The sequence below is a fragment of the Pelophylax lessonae genome (assembly GCF_965119305.1).
Source record: "Pelophylax lessonae genome assembly, chromosome: 12".
NCBI lineage: Eukaryota > Metazoa > Chordata > Amphibia > Anura > Ranidae > Pelophylax > Pelophylax lessonae.
The window spans coordinates 196,004,779-196,032,684 of NC_138779.1; the positions used below are offsets into that span (position 1 = coordinate 196,004,779).

At 41.8% G+C, this 27,906-nt stretch overlaps 1 protein-coding gene across 1 annotated transcript; it reads right to left on the bottom strand.

Moving 5' to 3' along the window:
• Positions 1-2,628: 2,628 nt before the first annotated feature.
• Positions 2,629-27,906, bottom strand: LOC309568327 (fish-egg lectin-like; the record flags this gene model as incomplete). Its single annotated transcript, XM_082273991.1, has 4 exons — positions 27,824-27,906; positions 6,074-6,316; positions 4,319-4,652; positions 2,629-2,809 (listed from the first exon to the last, which is right to left on the bottom strand). The coding sequence occupies exons 1-4, from the start codon at positions 27,876-27,878 to the stop codon at positions 2,629-2,631; spliced, it is 813 nt and encodes a 270-aa protein (XP_082130117.1). The 5' UTR covers positions 27,879-27,906.

Here is a 27,906-nt window from a genome sequence, read left to right on the forward strand (position 1 = left end):
TTTTTACCTTTGATTAGCTGCAATAACTTGGTTTGTAGTGATGACTCCTCCTGTTGTATTCTGAGTTTATTTTGAGGAACTAAGGGGTTTTGAGGACCTTTAAAGTGGGTTTCTACAGTGTTACAGGCCCACCCTTGCCAACAATGGGGTGAACTAGGGAAAAAACTGAAAGCGGAGAAAAGTGTACGTTTTTTTCTTTGAAAATCAGTTTTTTTCTTTGATGAACTACAATAGGAAAATTGCCACTGGAACCTTATTGTCTGCCATGGTCAATGCAGAAATGTCCTCTCAATGGTCAATGCAAAAATATCCTTTCTTTTGGTGGGTGTAGTTCCCTTAGCTGTCTGTTTTTAACACATACTGTTAGACAGGTTAATTTGGTTGGTAAGCAAACTGGTTGGTGAATTGAGCTGGGAATTATTTTCTGATTTTGTCTCGCATGCATTGCCCTTCAATGTGCTCTTTGCTATGAAGGCCAGTTATAGGTGGGGGCAGGGGCCATTTTGTTTGTTGTTGATGTATACTGGTGAGTGGATGCAGTGGATGCCCTTGCTGCCATTGTGCTATGAGCTGGGCATCCACTGTGCCCCAAGTGCCTTTAAGGAGGGTTGGGCTACCTCCGGGCTCACCTGCCCCCTATCTACCCATTAGAGTGCATGTGCTTCCACTGTGGAGACTCTCATAAATATATGGAAGTTAGGACTGTAGGTAATACAGGGTGTCGTGAAGTGGCCCTGCAGCTTACACATGCATTTGCAAATGAGTGCTAACTAAACCCCTGTTTTTAACGCATACTGTTAGACAGGTTCATTCGGTTGGTAAGCAAACTGGCTGGTGAACTGAGCTGGAAATTTTTTCTGATTGTCTCTACAGTGTTACAGGCCCATCCCTTGCCAACAATGGGGTGAACTAGGGAAACAACTGAAAGTGAAGAAAAGTGTACGTTTTTTTCTTTGAAAATCAGGTTTATTCTTTGATGAACTGCAATAGGAAAATTGCCACTGGAACCTTATTGTCTGCCACGGTCAATGCAGAAATGTCCTCTTAATGGTCAATGCAGAAACTTCCTTTCTTTTGGTGGGTGTAGTTCCCTTAGTTGTCTGTTTTTAACACATACTGTTAAACAGGTTAATTTGGTTGTTAAGCAAACTGATTGGCGAATTGAGCTGGGAATTATTTTCTGATTTTGTCTCGCATGCGTTGCCCTTCAATGTGCTCTTTGCTATGAAGGCCAGTTATAGGTGGGGGTATGGTCCATTTTGTTTGTTGTTGATGTATACTGGTGAGTGGACGCAGTGGATGCCCTTGCTGCCATTGTGCTATGAGCTGGGCGTCCACTGTGCCTCCAAGTGCCTTTAAGGAGGGTTGGGCTACCTCCGGGCTCACCTGCCCCCTATCTACCCATTAGAGTGCATGTGCTTCCACTATGGAGACTCTCATAAATATATGGAAGTTAGGACTGCAGGTAATACCGGGTGTCGTGATGTGGCCCTGAAGCTTACACATGCGTTTGCAGATGAGTGTTAACTAAACCCCTGTTTTTTACACATACTGTTAGACAGGTTCATTAGGTTGGTAAGCAAACTGTTTGGTGAACTGAGCTGGAAATTTTTTCTGATTGTGTCTACAGTGTTACAGGCCCACCCCTTGCTAACAATGGGGTGACCTAGGGAAAAAACTGAAAGCGAAGAAAAGTGTACGTTTTTTTTCTATGAAAATCAGGTTTTTTTCTTTGATGAACTGCAATAAGAACATTGCCACTGGAACCTTATTGTCTGTCATGGTCAATGCAGAAATGTCCTCTCAATGGTCAATGCAGAAACTTCCTTTCTTTTGGTGTAGTTCTGAGTTTAAGCCCCTTCACTGGCTTGATGATTACCTGTTTGATCCAACAATACCCCTTAGCTTACAGAGTCTCTTTGCATTGGTTTGGAAATCTTCTATTTTGGGCAAGAGCTTTGCTTTTTATTACGCGATTTATAAACTATTTTGAATGGTTGAGATAATACTAGATACAGTAAATCATTTTGTTTGAGAATATTCCTCTGATGTTATAACAAACTACACAATCTGCTGGGGGAAAAAAAAGTTTAATATTTGTGAGATATTTCTGAAGATACAAATGTGTGATGGACTTAAAATCATAGCTAGCATTGGGCATCATTCACATAGGCACTGAGGCCCATATATCATGAATAGGCCATTTTTTGCAGCTACTCTAAACTCCATGCAAGCTGCCTATTGAAGTGTATTAGAATGTAGCGGCTGCAAGGGCCCAGCCGCTCGTACTAATTTATTAGGTGTGCAGGTGAGCGGCCCTCTACTCAGACAGTGTGTGTTTGGGGCTACTCAACCTCACCTGCATGCCTGTTACATTAGGATGAATCTCTGAATCCTAACAGATTTCAATGGGCTGCCGCAACATCGCACATGGAGTTTAGCAACACCTCAAAAAATTACCTATTCACGATTCATGAGCCGTTGGGAATGAGTCCTTAGGTGATTTTATCGGCAATGCAAACTTTAACAAAAATACAAACACACCTAAAAACCAATGGATAAGATTTCTGAATGGAGAGAGCAGTGTTTGGATCCACGTAGACTCAGATCGCAATTAATCCTGTTCTTCTAAAAAAATTCTGAAGTGATTTTTTCCCAGAGATTTGGATCAGTTGCAGATAGATAGACTTTATCATCTTGGCTGATAAGCCACACAGTGCCATTGTCATAAGAGACGTGTTTGAATCTTTCAGAAAAAGACATTGGGACCCACAAATACCCAATAGGGTTTTCGGCAGTGATTCCATACCTGCAAGAAATCTGTTTATTAGTTACAAAATATAATATTAAAATATCAATATTTCAGAAAGACCTTCTAAGAGATACCTGGTTACATAGTTTGTGAGGTTGAAAAAAGACATCAGTCCTTTCAGTTCAACCTATGATGTGTGAGTGTGTTGGCTGTTAACCATACATTGTATATCCCTGTATGTAATGGTCTTTAAGGTGCCCATCTAATAGTTTTTTTAAACTATCGATGCTCCCTGCTGATACCACTGCTTGTGGAAGAGAATTCCACATCCTTACTGCTCTGACAGTAAAGAACCCCCTGCGTATTTTAAGGTTAAACCGTTTTTCCTCTAGTTTTAGTTATGGCCACGTGTCTTATTGTATTCCATTTCCCTAAAAAGTTTGTTCCTTATGCTAGGGTCGCCAGTACAGTATTTGTACATTGATATCATATCCCCTCTCAAGCGTCTCTTCTCCAGAGAGAATAAGTTCAGTGCTTGTAGTCTTTCCTCATAGCTGATATCCTCCATTCCCCTAATTATTTTTGTTGCTCTTCTCTGGACTCTCTCCAGTTCCAACACATCCTTCCTGAGGACCGGTGCCCAGAACTGGACGGAATACTCCAGATGTGGCCGGACCAGAGTCTTGTAGAGTGTCAGAATAATTTCTTTATTTCTGGAGTGAATCCCCTTTTTTATATATGCCAGTATTTAAAAAGGACACAGAGACAGATACCAATTGGATGCTTTTAATATGGTGTTGGTTGTCTTTTTTGCATGGTATCTATGTGAGTGCGCACTGTTGGAGTGCCCGCCATGTGGGTACCTACTGTATGAAGATTGAGTAGCTGTAATAATTTTAGCGCTTTTTGACCATACTTGAATAGATCTGTTAAGGAATTTTTGTTCACACTGAGGTGGACACTGTCTGGTGGGTTTCTTCCTTACACTCTGTGGATGAATGTTGTTGGCGTTCTTCTTTCTTGTGGCACATCTTACGTTTCTTTAAACACTATAGAGGATTGAGTGTTCTTCTGTTGTTTGCACTCCATATTAGTGACCTACATCACAACTTTTTTTATATGGACACTTGAGAGAACATTTCTACTATAATATTCTTTTGTCACACCCTCGAATTCTGTACATGCACTAATTTTTGTGGTTATTTAGGGTATGTATATATTTAATATGCACATTTAGCGCTACGCTTATTTATATTATTTCTTGATTTGTTATCACGAATCTTAGTGTTGACATCTTGTTTATTGTTATATTTGAGTTTACCCCTATGATGAGGGTTCAAAAAGTACAACCTCACCTCAAGCGGAAAAAGGGACAAAAAGTCCCTGAACTTCTATCATACTGATGTGATTTTAGACAGTGGTTACTGAATGATAAGGCAATAAGAGAGATCTTCTACTTATCAGCATATACTATTAACATTTAGCAATGTAACATTTACATACACATTGCCTCTATGCCACTGCATACATAGTTAATGTCACTGCAAAAAAAGTTTGAAAAAATACCTTCTGAGGACCTGGCCTTTTGAATCGACCCCAAATGCCAAACCATCTGTTCCAACCTCTATCATCTCCAGACTGCCTTCAACCTGCTCCCATTGGGTTCCCTGGCAGGCCATTGAGCTGACGTTGTGGCGATAGTAAATATTATTGTCTCTGTTCACTCCCCAGCAGCTGTTTGGACCACAACTGTAATATTTCAGTGCCCCATCCAGTGGGGTTAAGGACACACAGGAAGATCCTGAAACTGCATAACTCTGATCAATGCAGTAGACGTTGTCCTGAGCATTTACTCCACCTAGAAACTTATCACCACCAGCATCTACCTGCTTCAAGAAGCCTGGTGAAAAAAAAAAAAAAAAAACAGTGGATTTTTGTACTGAGAGTAAAAACCACAAGAAGAATAAAATAATAGTTACATGGGATTTGAACTATCCCTTTTAGCTCCTCCACACTGTTGCGACCAATAGGTTTATAGGCTTCCACCTAAAACTATTCGCATGGTCTCTGTAGATCTAAGTTCTTTGGTGTAGAGCAGTGGTCTCCAAAATGCGGCATTGGGACATGATGCAACCCTTTGCTTGCCTCTATCCGGTCCTTGGGGCACTATTCCTCCCACTGATACTAGACACTATACCTCCCACTGACATCAACAATGGCACCTAATTCCTGCCACTGACATCAACAATGGCACCTAATTCCTGCCACTGACATCAACTATGGGGCACCATTCCTCCTATTGACATCAATGATAGGGCACTATTCTTCCCACTGATACCAGTGATAGGGCACTCTTCCTCCCACTGACACCAATAATGGGGCATTATTCCTTCCACTGACACCCACAATGGGGCCAGGGCCATCTTACTGAATGGGCACGCTGGGAAGTTGCCCTGGGGCCCCACCTGACCAGTGACCCAGCCCCAGCCAAGCATTAGTCCTGATTCCCGTGTGCATCCCGCCACCGAACTTAGCAGGTGGCAAGCGCCTGTCGGCCCTGTGCTGCTGTCAGGCCATTTGGGCCATGGATGGGTAGCCTACAACTGCAGGAATGCCTGTCCGCCTCTACGGGAACAAGCACACGCAGGACAGTCGAGTCTGACTTCTGTCTATGTGTGTGTTCACTGGACCCAGCTGCCGAACTTGGAAGCTGTCATTAGCCTGGCACTGCTGTACCAATAAATATCGCCTTATCGATCTTTTGCATTTTTATTCTTGTGGGTGATTGTGTAGGCAGGGCCCCAGTGCACTGCATTGCCCGGGGCCCTTTAACACACTTAAGATGGCACTGAATAGGGTACTATTCAACCCCCCTGAAACCAACAATGGGATACTGTTCTATACATTGACACCAATGATGAGGCACTCTTTATCCCAATAAAACAAAGAATGGGGCACTAATCCTCCTACTAATACCACAGATGGCACTATTCTTCCCAACAATACCAATGATGGAACACTATTCCTCTTCCTACTAACCACAGGCAACTTTATTACTCCTACTGACCACCAAGCCTGAGGCATTGTCTACTGCCACTGACAACAGGAAATTTTTTACACCCACTGCCCACAGTCTGACCCCCTCAAGTCTAAAGGCCAGAAAACTGGCCCTTTGTTTAGAAAGTTTGAAGACCCCTGGAGAATAATGGAAATAATTCCTTGTGTTTTATAAAGCATTACAGAACATTTTAGGACTTTGTAGACAAATAACAAAACTATTTTTATTCATATTTGTAATGTATTTAATATCACAATTTTCACCTGATACTGGCATCCAGTCATTGCCCTGCATCTTGAGGATAATGTTTTCTGGGTTCACACCCCAAACTCCAGTGGGTCCAACAGTAATATGAATAAGCTCTCCAGGAACTTGCCTCCAGCTATTGTTTACCCAGTGGTAAATGCTATTGTCACCACTCACACCATACACTTCACCACCGCTGGCATCAATCTGTGTCAGGTTCCCGGAGATGTTCAATAATGGAAAAGATGAAAAAAATAAATCTGAAAAAAAAAAACCACACACATAAGTACAATATATATACTACCGTATATAACAGTGAACAGGTGAGGTGAACAGCACTCAGCTAAACTTGCAGGTGAATGCAATCAGGCCCTACCAGAGGCCACATATAAGAAAAAAGTCCAGGATTACTGCACTCAAATGTATTGAACAAAAAGAAGTAATATATATAAATATACAAAAATCAAAAGGTTCCACAACAACAGTTTTGGGCTAAAATTCGTTCACGTCCTTCTTAAGTATCTCTTATCTCATAATATCCTGAATCTCAAATCGATGGCTGCACGGGCTAAGTTTGTTCTCTCTATAGTTAATGAGAAGATCCTGGTACAAAACCTATTATCAAAACACATATACTTAGGTAGCACTGTCCCCTTAGGGCTTGCTGTGTGATGACTCATTGGGCCTCCTCTGATCACCTGCAAACAGTAACTTGGGGAACGTTCACACATCCATTCTTATGCCCCGTACACACGTTCAGATAATCGGACGACTTATCATTCGCATTCTGTTGCATGATACTAACATGGAATTCAACAATGCGTACAAACCGTATGATTTTTGTCGTACGATTCTGGAAAAGCTTCCTGGTTGCTTAGCTATGTATCAGATGGTGCAAAACAAAAACAATGGCAGCCAGGCTTTTTTTGGGCTATTTTAGTGTTTCTGAGCATGCGCGGTCTTTGTCGATCGATGTTTAGCGGACGCATAGTGTACTGATGAAAAGATTGTCGTTAGTGAGGCTGTCGTACGACAGAAGTTTTCCTGTTTGTCCCTTCGGATTTTGTTGGACCAACTGTCGTGATCGGCTGTCCAAAGCTGTGTACTAATGATCAGATTATCGTGCGATCAATTCGAAAGCGAGTTTTGTCGTCCGATTATCTGAACGTGTGTACGGGGTATTACTCCAGGGGTTTTGGTTTTTGGTATTTATTGTGGAACTTGGATGGGAGAAGGGAATAGTGGGATACTCCAACTTGAACTATTTACAGTTGATAAGGACAACTCTTACTTGGCCTCACCAGGTTACTTGTGGAAGCAGTCACACTGCTTTAACCATACTGCCACGTGTATGGAAATGGTTAATTCTCCTTGCTCTCTTTCCAGCAACAGACTTGATGAACTACATTATCTTCAGGACACTCTCTAGCATCCCCTTTACTGACACCCATTCACTGACTCTTCTAGCTTCAGTCATGGCCCCCCTCAGGACAGGCCCCATGATACTGATCTGTACTCACTATATGCAGAATCAGATCCTTTCCAGTGTCTCTCTTCCAGTCAGGTTTGCAGGACCTCCAGCCCTGCCTGCTCTTTGGTAGGCAGAGAACAATATAGATGCACCTGGCAATCCTTCTGGGCAAGCAGAAAAGATCCAAAACTATACTCTCTCTCTAGCACCTACCTAGGAGGGTGCTACACTTAATTAAAAAACGAATAAGCTATAAAACTTTAAAAATAGATACAAAGTTGACATTTCAATTACAAGACCGTATATTGAATCCTAATAAATGTTTGCACATAAAATTCATCACCGGAAGTATTTATCTATTGGCTCTTTTCCACTGCATGGAACGGATCGGTTTGGCTCGCTTTGGCGCTTTTCCATTGCATGCTACCACATGGTACGTGTTAGAACGGTTCGGTATGGTTTGGTACGGCAGCGTTTTTCCACTACATGGTACGGCTCGGTACGGCTCGCTTAAACAGTACCACCTCGGTTGTGGTTCCAAGCATTCCGTACCTATACTGTATCCCACAATCCTTTGCATGCAGCCTTGATTGTTTGTCACTACTAGCCACTCTTTGGTCAGAGAATCGTTGTAATTCCACCCACTTACTACTTTAGTGGAAAAGCAAACCAAGCTTAATAGAGCCTATACAGTGCCGAAAGGTGCCGACTCGTACCACACAGTGGAAAAGCAAACCAAGCCGAGCAGGACCAAGCAGTGCCGAGTGGAGCCGAGCCGGTACTTGCAGTGGAAAAGTGCCATACATAAACTGTCAGAGACGACATGCACCTCGCAAAAACAGGTGCAGATCAAAATCTGAATTCAACCCTCTGGGTTGCAAAGTGTTAAGATGATTATTCCAGTGAACTTCAAGTTTTTTAAGTTTTAATTCTCGATTACCACCTCTTCTATAATGGGGAATGGCTTCAATCACCATATAGCGAAGCTGTGCCACTTTATGTTGCATTTGAACGAAATGCCTTGCTAAAGGGGGTGTTTGGTTAATTTATCACGTATAGAGTATTTGTGCCTGGCTATGCGATCTTTTACCTTTTGAGTGGTCTTTCCTACATATAAGAGACCACATGGACATTTGATGATGTAAATAAACAAAGACTGACAAGTGTGGTACCCCTCAATTTCTATATTCATACCCCAGTGTGGGTGATTCAAAAACTTTCCCTTATTCAAATACTGTAATTACATTGGGTACAGTTAAGACAAGGGTGTGACCCATTGTTAGGGGGACCCAAAAAAAGTTCTAGAAATATTAGTACTACGGCTATATTGATCAGATATGCTAAGTCTGCTATATAGAGTTCTCCCTTTACAAAATGAAGATATGGGGAAATTTTGAAACTCACATATTTGGGGATAATTCTCCTAAGGATGGACTAATGTTTTTTTTACAATATTGTGTATTTGTATGGAATGAGAATGAAATTGTGGGACAAATGGTAGTCTCCTGCCTATATCCCTCCTATACCCTTTGTCCATTGTATCGGTTCTTACTTTTTTGATTACCTGTGTGGGATAACCCCTTCCTACCAACTTGTCTTCCATTTCATCTAGCCGTCTCTCTCTCTGAATTGGGTCACTAACAATCCTTTTAACCCCAGTGGAGAAGTGTAAGGTTTTGCACTTGGGGACTAAAAACTTAAAAGCACAATACACTTTAGGGGGGAACCTTTGTGGGAATCAAAAATGGAAAAAGATCTGGGAGTCTTAGTAGAGGATAGACTAGGCAATAGCATGCAATGTCAAGCGGCAGCTGCAAAAGCCGGCAGAATATTGGCATGCATAAAGAAAGGGATGTATTCCAGAGATAAAACTATAATTCTATCACTTTATAAAACTCTGGTCCGACCGCATCTGGAGTATTCTGTCCAGTTCTGGTCGCCAGTCCTCAGGAGGGATGTATTGGAGCTGGAGAGAGTCCAGAGAAGGGCAACTAAACTAATTAGGGGAGTGGAGGACCTTAATTATGAAGAGCGTCTGCAATCGCTTGATTTATTCTCCCTGGAGAAGAGATGCCTGAGAGGGGACATGATAGCAATTTATAAATACCTCAATGGTGATCTCAGCATAGAAAAAAAGCTATTCAGTCAAAGGGATTGCATGAGGACTCGAGGGCATACAATGTGATTAGAGGAGAAGCGTTTTAACCTCAGGTAATGCAGGGGGTTCTTTACTGTTAGGGCTACAAGATTGTGGAATTCTCTACCACAAGAGGTGGTTTCTGCGGGAAGTATGGCTACTTCAAAAGACTCTTGGACGTACATCTCAAGGATCAGAACATTCAGTATGTATGAATTCGGTACGAGAGATGATTAGGGTCACACACACCAACACAGGATGAACTGGATGGACTATTGTCTTCATTCAACCTCAACAACTATGTAGCTATGTAAATTGACTCTTAGGGATCTTGCAGTCATCGTCCAGGATCCCCCTATAGGAGGAGGTGAGGGGGGGGGGGGGGTTAATCAGCACAAGAAATCAAGGACAACGAGGAGTGACGACCAGAAGGATTAGACAGTAATGTAAAATGTGGTACATAATATTTCTTCAGTTGAATTGTCAGAGACTGATTCACATGTACTTAATAAGGGATTGGGTTTTTGCCCGAAAGTACGTGTTAACAATTTTTTTTTTAAAACAGGACCTGTACAGATTCTATTCCATTATCTATAAGAAATTTAAATTTGTGCAACAAAAGTAAAAAAACAACTCCAACTTCTTCTACCTGCAGTAGAGCTATACATAAAAAAGTTGATCAGGATATTAAGCTATTTTTAGTAGATCGTACATTGATAGATCATACACCTAACAATTTAACCGATTGCCGACCGCCGCACGACTATTTACTGCGGCGGTCAGCCCCTCACAGGCAGAGCGACGTAGTACTACGTCGCTAGCTTGTGAGGGTCTAGGGAGCGAGCGTGCGCCGCCGGAGGCGCGCTCCCGCGCGGTCACGGACCCCCCCCCCCGCACGTGTGACCAGTGGACCCGATGTAAACAAGCCGCCTGTCATTCTCCCCTGTGTAGGAATATAGTGATTATACGGTTCTACTATGTAGGACCGTTGATCATTGTTCCTACACCTCAAGCCACAGCCAATCACAGTTAGAATCACGCCCCTAGGGACAGACATAACCCCTCCCTCTCAAAAAAAGTTAACCCCTTCACTGCCAGTGTAATTTTACAGTAACAGTGCATATGTATAGCACTGATTACTGTAGTAATGTCACTGGTAACCCCAAAAGTGTCAAAAATGTCAGTCAAGGGTCCGATCTGTCCGCCGCAATGTCGCAGTACCGCAAAAAAAAAAACGCAGATCACAGCCATTACGCGTTAAAAAAAAAAACAACAAAAATCTTTCCCTTTGTTAGTAAACGCGATAACTTTTGCGCAAACCAATCAAAATATGCTTTTTGCAATTTTTTTTATCAAACATATGTAGCATAAAACAAATTGGCCGAAAATGTTAAAAAATGTTGATTTTTAAATTTTTTGGGGGGAATTTCATATAAAAAAATGTGAAAAATATTGTTATTTTTGCAAAATTGACGCTCTTTTTTTGTTTATAGCGCATGATCAAAAAATCGCACAGGTGATCAAATACTACCAAAAGAAAGCTCTGTTTGTGGGGAAAAAAGGTCGTCAAATTTGTTTAGGTACAGCGTCGCATGACCGCGCAATTGTCCGTTAAAGTCATGCAGTGCCGAATCGCAAAAAAAAACCCTGGTCGGAATGGGGGTAAAATCTTCCGGGGCTTAAGTGGTTAAATTGTGATGAAATTGCAGCGCTTGTCTCTGTGTCGGCTAGGCAGGATAATTTTATCAAGCCTGCCAACAAAGGAGGCTCCATTGTAGTGATGGACACAGTTAAATACGATAGGGAAATCATGCGACCGCTACCTGATAACAATACCTATGCACGCTTGGAGTGTAATACAGTATTTTGCATACAAAAAAGAATTAGGGATCTTTTGAAATGGGCAGTAGATGAGAAAATTATTGACAGTGAAACACAGACATACAGTACTTTAGTGCCGAATTTCCAATACCTCCTGTATTGTACATTTTACCTAAGATCCACAAAAATGCTTATGATCCGCCAAGTCGCCCTATAGTGTCCAGCATGGAATCAGTGACAGCACCACTGGCCAAATATCTGGATAGGTGTATTACACCTCTTATTTTTGAGACACGTTTGTTTATAAAAGATACTTATTTTTTGGATAAGGGTAATAAAGTCAGTGTGCCTTCTGGTTCCATCCCAGTCACCTGGGACACCTCAAGCCTTTCCCACATAATTTGGGACTGGAAGCGTGTTGTCATCTATGGGAAAAGTCACGATTTAATACAACAGTACAGATTAAATTCTTGTTGAGCCTTTTGAAAATTATTTTGGAGGAAAATGTTTTTTTGTACAAGGAAATTCATTATAGACAGCTCAGAGCAACTATGGATTCCAATGTCGCCCCCCCCCCCCCATACGCAAACACATTTATGAACATTATTTTATTTAAGACAATGTTCTCTTTAACCAGTTGCCAACCGCCCGCCACATATATACGGCAGCAGGCTGGCTTGGCGGCGCGAATCGCCGTACCTGTATGGGGGTCTCGCGTGGGGATAGGGGGGCATGTGCCCGCCACCCCCGATGTTCTGATTCAGTTCAGAACTGATCAGTCATCAGGTCCAGGCCAATGATTTTTGGCCTGGACCTGCTGATCGGTTCTGACCAATAGCAGAACCTCCTGTGCCTGTGTAATGTAAACATAGGCACAGGATATGATGTCATCTCCTTTCCTGGAGTCCTTTTCGGTTCCAGCGTGGGAGGAGATAACATCCACCATGAGTACAGAATCACTACACTGACACCAGTACACATAGGCACACTTTTAACCCCCTGATCACCACCTAATTAACCATTTCACTCCCTGTCACAGTGCACACTATAAAAATTTTTGATCACTTGTGACTTCAGTTAGTGCAAGAGGCAGTTAGTGGTAGTCCCAAATAGGTTTAGGGTCCCTGCCATATATCCCCCAATAAATATTTAACCCCCTGATCACCCCTTTCACAGTGTACACTAATTACAGTATACAGACAATTTACTGATCACTGTATTAGTGTCACTTGTTACTTCAGTTAGTGTGATAGGCAGTTACTGGAAGTCCCAGATAGGTTTAGGGTCCCCGCCATATATCCCCTATAAACATTTAACCCCCTGATCACCCCCAGTTAACCCCTCTATTGCCCTGTGTCACTATTATAGTGAACAGATCTTTTTTCTGCTCACTGTATTAGTGTCACAGGTGACATCAGTTAGCGTTAACATTACTTAGCGTCAATCCAGGACAGCATCAGATTGCCCGCCGCATTTTTAGTAATACATTTTAATGCTTTAATAGCCAGTGACACACACACACACACACACTAAACACCTCCATTACTAGTATAGTGTCTGAATGGATCAATATCTTTGATCTGATCAGAACTATACTAGCGTCCCCAATAATTTAATGTTCCCAAAACGCAGCATTAGCGTTAGCAGGATCAGCCCCGACACCTGCCAGCGCCTGTGTTTAGCCCCCCCCCCCCCCCCAAGAAGTGCAGAATCAGCAGATTACTGTCACTTCCAATACACAGCACACTAAACAGCACCCTTAGCAGAGTTAGGCCTGATCTCTGCTAGTACTAGCAGTTACATTTTTTGGTAGCGGCTCAAACAGTCCTTGACAACCAGATGCTTTTTTACCTGTGAGTTGCACTAGGTACCTATAAATGTATTGGCCAAAATGTCCAAACAGAGGTACACTAGTGAAGAGGCCTACACGATGCTGAGCATGACAGATGAGAATACTGAGCCACACTGTCAGAATCAGGCTCAGTATTTAAACCTGTAGAGTGCAGCGGCACCCTGACAGATAGCTATGACGACGGAGTAGTGGTCCCTGCTAAGGTTAGGCGTACCCGACCACATTCTTCTGTTGCTGAGGTGCAACAACTGCAGGGTTCTCGTATGCAGCAGAGTGTCGGTACTAGTGCAGCTCAACCTTGAGGGGTTTCTCCCCAGCAAGCGTGCTAGATAGGGGGTCAAGATGTATAAGCTCTGTGTCAGGACAACAGGCTATACATGTAGTTTCTGGGTTCACAGAAAAAGATAGCACCCATGTGGAGCCCCCCAACTGCCCAGATTACATGGGGAGCAGTAGCAAGATTGTTTGGGACTTGGTGTCACCCTTATTTATACATGGACGATTTCACAAGCGTGACACTTTTTAATCCCCTTTTTTGATTTTGCAATTGGCGCATGTGGCACCGTGCGACCTAATCGCCAGGGCTTCCCCCAAAGGCTTGTAGATACCAGACTTAGACAGGGGAGAGAGCCTGCTTGAAGTCTGATAAAATGCTTGCAGTGAAGTGGAGGGACAGATGAAATGTGTTCTTTCAGTCCTCCATTCACGCAGATACGACAGTCCAAATTGCAACGGCAACTGGTGTTGTTGAGAAGCCCCTCTGTGTCCACATATACAACCTTAATATGGCAGGGGTGGACTTCAACGACCAGATGATGGCGCCATACCTAATTGCCCCTAAGGCCAGACACTGGTACAAAAAAAGTGTCTGTATACTTATTTCAATTGGCTCTGCTGAATGCTTATGTGCTATACAAAGCGTCAGGACGAAGTGGATCCTTCCTAAAAATCCAGGAAGAGATCATCACAGCCCTTCTCTATCCAGAATGTGCTGTGGCCCAAATTCACAATCCAGATGCAGTGAGTCGGCTGCATGGGAGGCATTTTCCGGATGTCCTTAGTAGTACTCCTATCCAAAGAGCACCCCAAAGAAGATGTTGTGTCTGCAGGAAACGCGGATATAAGCGAGACACCCGCTATTTTTTTCCCTCCTGTCCTGGCCAACCTGGTCTCTGCATCAGGGACTGTTTCCCTTGCTACCACACACTAGTAGAGTACTAGTATAGGGTATAGCAATGGCACAGTCTAGGGCACTCTTTTCACACAGGGTCTCGAAAGATGTTGTGTAAGGGATTAGCTCGGTGGCGGGTGTGGATGACCCCTTTGGGGGTGCGTTTTCACAGAGAGATAGCCGAGCAGTGGTTGCAAACAACACTGTTTTATTCATGCAATTTACTTCACACAATTGCAAGCCTCAAAACAGCCAAAATAAAATAAAACAAAATAAATTCTTGCCACTGTGGGCGGCTACCTTCTCACACACTGGAACCTATCTAATGAAGTCTGTCCCCAACCTACTGTTGGGCAGACTTGGCTGGTCATACAGCAGACTCTCAATAGTCCATGTTTTATCTCTTCACACGGCAAACAGTTCATTTAACATGTCCCTTTTCCTCTTCATATGGAACATGTCCCTTTGTTTTCTTTCCACATAGAAAAACAGTCCATGTCCTCACCTTTGAGAAGTCTTCACACTTGTTTACCCTCCTTAGCGCACATCACTTCAGGGGGTCTTCTCCCATGCTCACCAGCTTGTCGGGAGGCACACATCCGTCTGTCCTCCTCTCCCAGCCCACACGGCGACAGGAGGCAGCAATCAATAGGACTTCCTTTGGACAAATTATAGAGGCCTTCATTTCCTCATTCTGAACAGCTGAAGTCTGTTCAACTTCCTGCTGGCTAGCTCTGTAGCCAACACCCTATAGCAACTAGTGAACTTTCTAAATCAGGTGGAAATGTATCTCCTGCCTGTGACTACATTCCCAGATTTACCTGACTTCCTGTCACAGTTGGCTATCGCATTTTGAGAGACCCTAGCCTGGAACAGGTTTTTTACAGTTAGAAAAAAAGTGTAAAAAAAAAAAAAAATACAAATAAAAAAAATAAAAAATAAAAATGTAAAAATAAAAAAGCCAAAAATAGTTGTCATTTTGTTGAGCTCATTTTCTGTTCTTACTCTACTTTCCAACTCTTTCTACTTTTACTGTACTTTATAATATACTGTTCTATTGTCATGTTTTATTGTTACTGTGTTTTATTGTTAGCCATTGTTTGCTTTGCAGGTACGCCCATCAGCTGCAGCACTGATTTGTTTATTCTGACAGCAAAAGCGTTTGCTCTCACCATATACATAATCAATGATTATAGCGCTGGAGGAGGTGATTTCACCACCACAGTTAAAAAAAGCATATATGGCGAAGCATAGGGGATGGGGAGGACAGAGGGCAGATCTCCCCTATGCTTCGCCATATTTTTTTTAACACCTTTCTTGGCAGAGATTTATTCTTCCACGTCAATCGATGTGAATAGAGGAATCTACTATGTTCTTTTTTTCCTTCAGCCCATGGACCATGCAATGTATGCCCATCATTAGAAGTGGGTAGATGCTGGGAGGTCTAATGGTGGGCATACTACACACTTTCTGGTATTGCTTTTTACAGGCAGCGGTCAGCTTTCATGAAGAAGCAATCCTAGCAGATAATTAGCCGCTAGACTGCTTTTACAAGGACTCCCCCCACCCCCGCCGCCTTCTACGGCTTTCTCGGGCTCTCCTGTCCCACTGGGTAACCCGAGACTGCAGCCAGTGGTTCCGTCAGCTGACCATAGAGCTGATTGGAGACCAGAATGGCTCCAATCATCTCTATGGCCTAAGATACCGGAAGCTACGAGCATTTCATGACTTCGGTTTCTCCAGATATAAACAGTGCCATTGGGAAATTGGGAAAGCATCTTATCACACCAATCTTGGTGTGACAGATGCTTTAAGGGCAGAGGAGAGATCTACAGTCCAATAGACCCCAATTTTTTGAAAAAAAGAGTACCTGTCACACTACTTATTGCTATCATAGGGGATATTTAAATTCCCTGTGATAACAATAAAAATGCTAAAAAAAAAAAAAAAAAAAAAAAAATGAAAGGCAAGGTGTCAAAATGAAATAAAAAAGCAAAATAGATGATAAAAAAATTTTCAAGCACCCCTGTCCCCCCCCCCCGTGTTTGTGCGCAAAGGCGAACGCAAGCTTCGGTCTGGTGTCATATGTAAACAGCAATTGCACCATGCATGTGAGGTATCGCTGCGAACATCAGATTTTGGGCAGTAATTCTTGCAGTAGACCTCCTTTGTAAATCTAAAGTGGTAACCTGTAAAGGCTTTTCAAAATGTACGTAGTTTGTTGCCGCTGCATGGACGTGCACAATTTTAAAGCATGTCATGTTTGGTATCTATGTACTCAGCATAAGATCATCTTTTATATTTTATCAAACAAATGGGCAATATATAGTGTATTTGTGCAATACATTTTTAAAAAATTGTTTTTTTTTTCGCAATAAAATTGCGTTTGGAAAATATCTGTGCAAATACCGTGTGACAAAGAAAATTGCAATATCCACTATTTTGTTCTGTAGGGCCTCTGCTTTAAAAAAATATATAATGTTTGGGATTTAAAATTATTTTCTAGAAATAGAAAGTAATTTTTTCATGTAAACAAAAAGTGTCAGAAAAGGCTGGGCTTTCAAGTGGTTAGAAGAGTGGGTGATGTGTGGCATAAGCTTCTAATATTGGGCATAAAATGCCAGGACAGTTCAAATACCCCCCCCCCCCATGACCCCTTTTTGGAAAGTAGACACCCCGGGCTACTTGTTGAGAGGCATGTTGAGTCCATGGAATATTTTATATTTTGCCACAAGTTTTCGGAAAGTTACCATTTTTTTTTCTTTTCTTTTCTTTTACAAAAAGTTGACACTAAATAATATGTTGCTTACACATGCCGTGGGTATTTGTGGAATGATACCCCAAAATACATTCTGCTGCTATTCCTGAGTACAGGGATACCACTTGAGACTTTTTGGGAGCCTAACTTTTTACAGGATCCCGAAAACCAATCACTGCCTTCAGCTTTTCTAAGGGCATGAATTGCTTATTTTGCTTCCTCACTACCTGAAGCCCTGAAATGTCAAAATAGCACAATCCCCCCCCCCCCCCAAATAACCCCATTTTGGAAAGTAGACGCTCCAAGCTAGAGGCATGTTGAGTCCATGGAATATTTTATATTTTGCCACAAGTAAAAAATGTTTGGCACACCCCAATGTATTTGTTAAGAGGTATGGTGAGGGGGGGGGGGGCGTGGCGACCGCTGACCAAGATGGCCGCATGAACAGGGTTCTCCTAGCTCCGTCCGTACCTTTCCACATCTACGGCCCGACACAACGGTGATAGCCGCTCTAGACCACCGGATTCTCTTGGGGGAACAGTGCCTGCCTCTCGCCGAGATGACGAAGAGGAGATCAGCAGCCCCGCAACTCCGCAAGGTCTCCGAATTCTTTCAGCCGGCATCTACGGGGTTCCATCATGGCGGCGGTGACATTTCCGGTGCACGCTCGCCAGGTCCTCTAGCGGCGACCTCAGAAATACCGCGAACGGCAACACAGGGACCTCCAGAGTGCTCAGCAGACGGCTCCCTGATGCTATCCGCCCGATCCTCCGATTCTTCTCCTTCAACTCCATCTACGCAGAGTCCGGCAAAGTCAAAGCCGAGGAGGGAGGACAACTCGCAACGGCACAGGAGCTCCTCTATGGAAGTAAGCAGCCATGCCACTACACAACCAGAGGTCTGGGCCTACACACCGCAGCTAAACCCTTTTGCAAGCCTGCCTACTACGGGCCAACCAGTGTCAGACACCACACTGAGGGAAATGCTATCATTACTCCATACATCCATTGAAACAAACATCCTGGTCTCCATAAAGTACTGTCAAAAAGAACTACACCATATGGGTGACAGAGTGGATGTTGTTGAAGGTAGGATGGGAGAATTTGCCGTTTCTCATAATGCCTTAATTGATTCTCATTCATCTCTACAAGATGACTTTCACCGTATGCAAACCAAAATAGCTGATCTGGAGGATAGATCGAGGCGTAATAACCTTAAGATCAGGGGCATTCCAGAATCAATTCAATCTCCGCAACTACCAGGATTTGTTAGGGATCTCTTTTCCAAAGCTGTTCCTGAACTCACTGATGCAGATCTAACTATAGATAGAATACATCGTATCCCGAAACCATCCTTTCTGCCTCAAGAGATACCCAGAGATGTATTATTGAGAATCCACTTTTTTCAAGCAAAGAAAAGATTCTGGAAACCTTTAGAAGGAAAGACCATCTTCCTGATCAAGCCGCATCACTGCAGATCCTCCCAGATTTTTCTCAGTACACTCTTCAATCGAGACGTAATCTCAACTCGATTACCAAAGCTCTCCGCAATAACAAAATTCAGTATAAATGGAAGTACCCGGCCAAACTTTGCGTAACTCATCAAGGATCAACCTCCCAGATAACCACCATGGAACAAGGCCTACGATGTCTCCGCCAATGGAATATTCTTCCTGACTCCTCTGATCCTCAACCACAAAGCAAGGAACCTAGATTCCAGCACGTGCAACCAGATTGGCAAGTCGTCTCTCGTCCCTCGAGATCCTCTCACCGCCACAAATGATGTTCGTAAAACGCACTCTAGACGGTCGGACTGGGAACCCCAGTTCTAAGTTGCATCCTATACCGTGCCCTTCTCCCCACCGGATGTGCAGCCCCAGCTGCGCACTTGGTCCACTAGGACCTTGTCTTTTTTTACCTTCAGTATGTTTTTGTTTGTTTGTTCTTTTTGTTTTCCTCGTTTCCTACCCTTTCTTACAGATCAGGAACTTTCGAAGTACATTTCTGCATTGTGCCAGAACCCTCTCGGACTGCCACTGTGTCTCTGGTCACTGTGTTGGAAGTGACCTACTGCTTGTCGGACTGTTCTACTCTAACCAAACTCGTTTGGTTTCAATACGGTATTTACTAGACACCGCTATACACTATAATATACCACTTCCTTTTACTGTTTTACTCATCTACATCATAATCGTTATATTATGCCATGTCCTTGCAACTATTATCCCTAAATGTTAAAGGACTTAATCATCCTGCAAAGAGGTACTCCATGTGGAAGGAGGCCTGTTCCCACAAAGTAGATATCCTAGCTATTCAGGAGACTCATTTTAAGTTTGACCAGAGCCCTAACTGCTCCCATACTGCTTACCCTCACATTTTCCAATCCTCAGCTAAAGAGAAAAAAAGAGGGGTCCTGTTAGCTATTGGCGGATCTGTATCCTTCGCCTATACTAGGGTGGTGTTGGATACAGATGGCCGTTATATCATCCTTAACTGTACCATTGACAATTGTTTGTACACCATAGTGAATGTGTATGCCCCTAACACGCATCAATTGCGGTTCCTCCGCAAACCATGTGCTAAGGTCAACAAACTCAAGTCTGGGAAATTAGTTATGTGCAGGGATTTCAACTTGGTGGCGAACCACGCCATGGATGCCTCCTTCAAAGGGCGATCTTCTGCCCCCTCCCTTGCTGCTCTCATTTACTCTGAGGGGCTTCATGACGTGTGGCGCTACCAACACGCGGAAGAATGGGATTATTCCTTTTTTTTCAGCCAGCCACAATTCCTATACCAGGATTGACATGTTTTTGGTTGACATCCTAACGCTACCACATGTTGCTAGTACATCTATATCCCCCATCACATGGTCAGACCATGCCGCCATTCATATGTCTTTATCTATCCGTCCTACCTCTCCCCCCACTTTCATTTGGAGATGCAACAACTCCATTTTGTCAGATCCAGAATCCATAAAATTTTTGAAATCACAGTTGGATGAGTTCTTTCTCATCAATGATACTCCTGACGTGGACCCTGACACGTTATGGAACACGCACAAAGCTTTTGTACAAGGACTTCTAATCCAACTGGGCTCCAGATTGAAAAATAAATTCCGTCGTAAGATGGAAGATCTCATTCATGATATTCACACTTTGGACACTACAAACAAAACTGCACCATCCCCATCTAATGCCTCCAAATTGTGTGCTCTTCGAGCAGACCTCAGGAGACTCCTATATGAACGTCATGATACTATGTTAGCGCGCCTCCACATGCGATACTATTCGGCCCACAATAAAGCTGGTAAATTCTTGGCCTCTAGACTCAAAGCGCGGAGAGTTAAAACCAAGATTGATTCCCTCACACACCCCCGCACAGGTGTTAAGCACTCCCACCCTCAGGAAATCTCTGACGCGTTCGCGGATTATTATAGTTCTTTATATAACCTCAAGCTTGATGCAGACACTCCCCAACCCATGGATGAGGATATTCAGAATTTCTTGCACCAACTCCGCCTCCCCACGTTAACAGAGGACGCGTTGATGCAACTAAATAAGCCCTTTTGCCCAAAAGAGTTATCTGATGTTCTTGCAGCCATGCCACTAAATAAATCCCCAGGACCAGACGGTCTTACTAATGAATATTTCAAGTCCCTACAGGATAGTCTATCACCATACCTCTTAAACCTATTCTCTACTGCGGTCACAAGAGGATCCTTACCACCTGAAATGTTACAGGCCAACATTACCACCCTCCCTAAACCGGGTAAACCCCCTACCACTCCCGCTAACTTTAGGCCTATCTCAATTTTAAACAATGACATCAAAATTTATGCTAAACTTATTGCCAAAAGAATAGCGCTGATTTTGCCTTCTCTAATAAAAGAGGACCAGATGGGGTTCGTCAGGGGTAGGCAAGCCCCTGACGCCACAAGAAGGGTCATTAACTTGCTCCATCACGCCGAACGCACGAAAACGCCTTCTCTGCTCTTGTCCATAGACGCAGAGAAGGCGTTTGATCGAGTCCACAGGGGATACATGAAGGCTGTGCTGGAGAAATTCGGCTTTAATGGCTCGATCTTATCGGCCATCATGACTCTGTACACGGCTCCCTCGGCTAGAGTGCTTTCAGCAGGCACTCTGTCCAAAGCCTTTCAGATAACGAATGGTACTCGCCATTATAATGATTGAACCCTTAGCAGAAACTTTCAGACAAAGTCCACTGGTTTCGGGCTCTAAATTTCAACGCTCCCAACACGTTATCACGCTCTTTGCTGATGACGTCATCCTCAGCCTTACGAACCCCATCGTGTCCTTACCCACAGCACATGATATTTTACAAAATTTTAGCGCCATCTCTTACTATAAGGTTAACTTTAGTAAATCTGTTATCCTAAACATGGGTGTAAATGAACACACCCGTGCGCATCTTTAGCAACGATTACCCTATACATGGACTGGTCAAGAACTTCAATACTTGGGCATTCTCTTAACGTTCCCCATCTCTGGCCTAGCAGCTGCTAATATGCACCCACTTTTAACCTCCATTTCGGGGGACATAGCCAAAATAAAAAAGACGGAACTATCCTGGACTGGAAGAATAGCCGCATTTAAAATGATGTGTCTACCTAAATTACTGTATATATTTCGTACTCTTCCAATACCTATCCCCAAACGTTATATTAACTCTCTTGCCAAACTATTACGTACCTTTATTTGGCAGCGCAAAAGGGCACGTTGTGCTTATACTGACATGACTCGGCATAAATCTGTGGGTGGTCTAGGGTACCCAGATATCGGGGATTACTACCACGCATCACGCCTGGCCTCTCTACAACACTGGTTCACTCATAGAACTTATAATATCTCTCTCCCGTGGATCCCGATAGAATCCACACTATCCAAGTCACCTGACCTATTTACACTACTTCTGGCAGACATGTGGAAGCCCCTAACACTCCAAACACTCCCGGTAACAACGCAAGCATCACTTCAATCCTGGCGATTCCTTGTCGCACGACTTCCGAAATCCCAGCCTAATACGCACATATCTATACCCCTGTCTACTATGAGTATTCTCCTTCCATATGCCCATATACACAAATTCACTTTGTCCGGCATTGACACGGTGTCACAACTGTTCCACACTAACTCTATCAAACCCTTTCAAACCCTACAACGAGAATTCTCCCTTCCGCCTTCAGCTGTCCTTACCTACAACAGTATTGTAAGCTTCCTATTGAAATGTCCTCCACCTAGGATTGTCCTCCCTACACTGTTGTGGAGATATCTCATGGACCCAGCCTCCAAGCTGAAAGGGATATCTGTCTTTTACAATTCTCTAATGCAAAAATCCTCCTTTCTCAAAACATCCCACATGACTAAATGGGAAAAAGAACTGTGTATGACGTTTTCTGATGCGCAATGGAAATTGGCAATCAATACATCGTACAAAACAACACAGTGTGTCACACATTGGGAACAATATCAGAAAATGGTTACCAGATGGTATCTGACTCCCTATCGTCTATCTCAGATTTATCCTGCTCACAGCCCACTTTGTTTGGCGTAATTGCGATCAGATAGGTACGATCTTGCACACTTTTTGGTAATGTAAAGGTCTCACAAGATTTTGGAGGAGGGTCTTTGGGATACTCTCAGATGTTACAGGTCTCCTAATCAAACCTGAGCCAGCATTAGCTCTCCTCCTATTGGGTATTGATGGTATACCTCCCGACATGAGAACAGTGTATACACATATACTTTTAGCGGCTAAAACAGTTATAGCTAAAAATTGGAAACAACCCGTAGCCCCCTCACACTTAGATGTGGTCCGCTTAGTGAATAAACATTTCTCTTTAGAAAAGGCATATGCATACTCTATTTTCAGTGGTGCCAAATTTCACAAAGAATGGCTCATATGGCAGCAAAGTGCTTATTTCCATCCTGTTTGATTGCTTAACTGTTCATGTTTACTGTACTTATGTACTGATGTTCATTCTTCTGACCTTTGATTATTGATCTTCCTGTTCCTGTTGTGTACGACCACATGCTATCATGCAAAGTACTATTTTCTGTTATGTACCATTGTTTCTTTGAAAATTCTAATAAAAATTATTGCAAGAGGTATGGTGAGTATTTTGTAGCTCTCATTTGTTTTGGAAAATGAAGAAAGAAAAAGAAAAAGAAAATGTCTTTTTTTTTCTTTTTTCAAATTTCAAAGCTTTGTGACAAAAAGCGAGATCTTCAACTTACTCAAAATACCTCTTACCAAATACCTTGGGGTGTCTACTTTCCGAAAAGGGGTCATTTGGGGGTTTTGTGCTATCTTGGCATTTCATGGCCTCTGAAACTGTGATATCAAGTGAAAGTGAGTGAAATCAACAATTTACGCCCTTAGAAAGCCTGAAATCAGTGATTGGTTTTGGGGGTCCTGTATGCGGCTAGACTGCCAAAAAGTCTCACACATGTGGTATACCCATACTCAGGAAAAGCAGCCATATTTTATTTTGGGGTGTTATTTCACATATACCCATGGCATGTTTGAGCAATATATCATTTAGTGACAACTTTGTGTATAAAAGAAATAAATAAATACATTTGTCATTTTCCCGATACTTGTGGCAAAATGTAATATATTCCATGGACTTAACATGCCTCTCAGCAAAAAGCATGAGGTGTCTACTTTCCACAAAGGGGTCATTTGGGGGGGTTTGTGCTATCTTGGCATTTCATGGCCTCCGAAACTGTGATAGGTAGTGAGGAGTGAAATCAACAATTTATGCCCTTAGAAAGCCTGAAGGCGGTGGTTGGATTTGGGGGTGCTGTACATGGCTAGCCAAAAAGTCTCACACGTGTGGTATCCCCGTACTCAGGAGAAGCAGAAGAATGTATTTTGGGGTGTCATTTCGCATATACCCATGGCATGTGTGAGCAGTATATAATTTCAATGACAACTTTGTGTACATTTTTTTTTTATTTTTTTTTCGTCATTTTACAAACACCTTTTACAAAAAAATAGAATATTCTCAGCAAATAGCTTGGGGTGTCTACTTTCCCAAAAGTGGTCATTTGGGGGGGAGGGGGTTGTACTGCCCTGCCATTTTAGTACTTAAAGAAATGAGATAGGCAGTCAGAAAGTAAAAGCTGCATAAATTCCAGTATTTACACCATAGCTTATAGACGCTATAACTTTTGCGCAAACCAATAAATATACACTTATTGAGATTTTTTTCTTTAGACATGTAGCTAAATATTTTTTGGCCTAAATGTATGACAAAAATGTAGATTATTGGAAACTTTTTATAGAAAAAAGTAGAAAATATAATTTTTTCTTAAAATTTTCTGTCTTTTTTCATTTATATCACAAAAAATAAAAACCGCAGAGGTGATCAAATACCACCAAAAGAAAGCTCTATTTGTGGGAAACAAATAAGGACAGCATTGCATGACCGCCCAATTGTCAGTTAAATTCACACAGTGCCAAACTGCAAAAAATGGCCTGGTCATTAAGAGGGCAAATCCTTCTGGTCAAGAAGTGGTTAAGGATAACTGTAAGTGGTGGTATCACTTCATTATTGACGTGTTTGTGATATGGAGTGGCGACTTCGATACCCTTTTATTATTTCATGCTTATCCTAACAATTTGGTGCCGGGTTTGGAATTTAACACCAATTATAGTCATGAAAAAAATGCCTTTTTTAGAAACATTTGCGAATTAGTGAGGTTCGAATATAGAATGATCTTTATGTGAAACCAACCGATCGTAATCAGTTGTTATGCCATAAGAGTTTCCATCCCCTTGGGGTATTCAAATGGATCCCTAAGAGTCAATTTACTCAGGTTAAAAGGATTGATAATGATCCAATTCAGAGAGAGAGACGGCTAGATGAAATGGAAGACAAGTTGGTAGGAAGGGGTTATCCCAGACAGGTAATCAGAAAAGTAAGAAACTATACAATGGACAAAGGGGATAGAAGGGATATAGGCAGGAGACTACCATTTGTTACACAATTTTACTCTCATTCTATATGAATACACAATATTGTAAAAAAAAGCATTGGTCCATCCTTGGGCATAATTATCCCCAAATTTGTGAGTTTCAAAATGTCCTCATACCTTCATTTAGTAAGGGGAGAACTCTATATAGCAGACTGGTCAAGTCTGATCAACATAGATGTAGAACTAATATTGATAGAACTTTTTTGGGTTCCCACTACCATGGATCATCATACCCTTGTCTTAACTGTACCCAATGTAATTCTATGATTAGGGAAAGTTTTTGAATCACCCACACTGGGGTATGAATATAGAAATTGAGGGGTACCACACTTGTCAGTCTTTGTTTTTTACATCATCAAATGTTCAGGTGGTCCCTTATATGTAGGAGAGACCACACAAAAGGTAAAAGATCGCATAGCCAGGCACAAATACTCTATACGTGATAAATTAATCAAACTCCCTTTAGCAAGGCATTTCGTTCAAATGCAACATAAAGTGGCACAGCTTCGCTATATGGTGATTGAAACCATTATAGAAGAGGTGGTAATTGAGAATTAAAACGTGAAGTTCACTGGAATAATCATCCTAACTCTTTACAACCCAAAGGGTTAAATTCAGATTTTGATCTGCACCTGTTTTTGTGAGGTGCATGCTGTCTCTGACAGTTTATATAGAAAAATACTTCCGGTGATGGATTTTATGTGCAAACATTTATTAGGATTCAATATAGGGTCTTGTTATTGAAATGTCAATTTTGTATCTATTTTTAACGTTATTCGTTTTTTAAGTAAGTACAGGTATATGTGTTTTGAATATAGGTTTTGAACCAGGATCTTTTCAGTAACTACATAGAGAACGAACTTAGCCTGTGCAGCCATCGATTTGAGATTCAGGATATTATGAGATAAGAGATACTTGTTTTTTGTATTGAAAGATTTATTGCCTAATTAGGTCCCTCAATAAGAAAACTATATAATGAAGTTTGATATTGTGAATCATTTGTATGTGTTCTAACCTGCAGAAGGATGAACTAATTTGAGCCCGAAACCATTGGTATGTAACCTTTCGATCTTTGTATGTTTTTATACATTATTTCTTTTTGTTCAATAGATTTGAGTGCAGAAATCATGGACATTTTTCTTATATATGGTATACTATCTACCTGTCTGTCTATCTATCTGTCCACCCGTCTGTCTATCTATCCACCCATCTGTCTATCTATCCACCCGTCTGCCTATCTATCCACCCGTCTGTCTGTCTGTCCATCTATCTATCTATCTATCTATCTATCTATCTATCTATCTATCTATCTATCTATCTATCTATCTATCTATCTATCTATCTATCTATCTATCTATCTATCTATCTATCTATCTATCTATCTATCTATCTATCTATCTATCTATCTATCTATCTATCTATTTATCTATCTATCTATCTATCTATCTATCTATCTATCTATCTATCTATCTATCTATCTATCTATCTATCTATCTATCTATCTATCTATCTATCTATCTATCTATCTATCTATCTATCTATCTATCTATCTATCTATCTATCTATCTATCTATCTATCCACCTATCTGTCAATCCACCTATCTATCTATCTATCTATCTATCTATCTATCTATCTATCTATCTATCTATCTATCTATCTATCTATCTATCTATCTATCTATCTATCTATCTATCTATCTATCTATCTATCTATCTATCTATCTATCTATCTATCTATCTATCTATCTATCTATCTACCCATCTGTACATCTGTCTGTCTATCTATTTATCCACCCTTCTACCCATTTATCCACCTAGCCATCCATCTGCTTCATCTTCCCCTCTTTTCCTCACTTTTTTCCTTCCCCTTGCTTCTCTATAAATCTCTGTACAAGAAAGATGGTAAAGTTGACATATGGGTGAAAATAGTGTTCAGGAAAGCAGTATATTCAATATGAAGCTGAAAACATGAGGGTATGATCTAAAAAGCAGAAGAACAAAAGCTAGTAGACCTTTAAATATATAAAGTGTATACAGTATGATAGAGTATATAGTATACTGTATATGTAAATAAATATATGAAGAATATACAGTATAAAGTTCAGGAACACAGTATTTTCAACATGAAGCCGAGGACACAAGGGCATGATCTAAGTAGCACGAGGAAAGTTCAAAACTAACCTTAGAAAGTATTATTTCACCAAAATAGTGGTGGATGCTGCAACCTTCCTGCAGAGGTAGTGACTTAATCAACAATAAATGAATGTAAATATGCCTGTGATATTCATAGATTCACAGTAAGATAAAAGGTTAAAAATTGACCAGCTCAATAGATCACCTGGTCTGTTTCTGCCTTCACTTTTTTGTATGTTTCTATGAACATTTTAATATACGATGTGGCGGCACATAAAAACAACTTTTAACACATTTAAACAAGATATTGAACATTTTTACTCCTTACTTTGTCCTCTGAGTCCTGTGGTATAAAATATGAAAAAAATAGTGTCTAACCTCCCTAAAAAGTGGAAATAGTTGGGATGGGTGAGAAGACATACCTGGAGCGACGGAGATTCCAACACACAGCAGGAGGAGGCTCACAGCAAAGAACATTGTGGATGGCGAGGATGCAGTTGGCAGG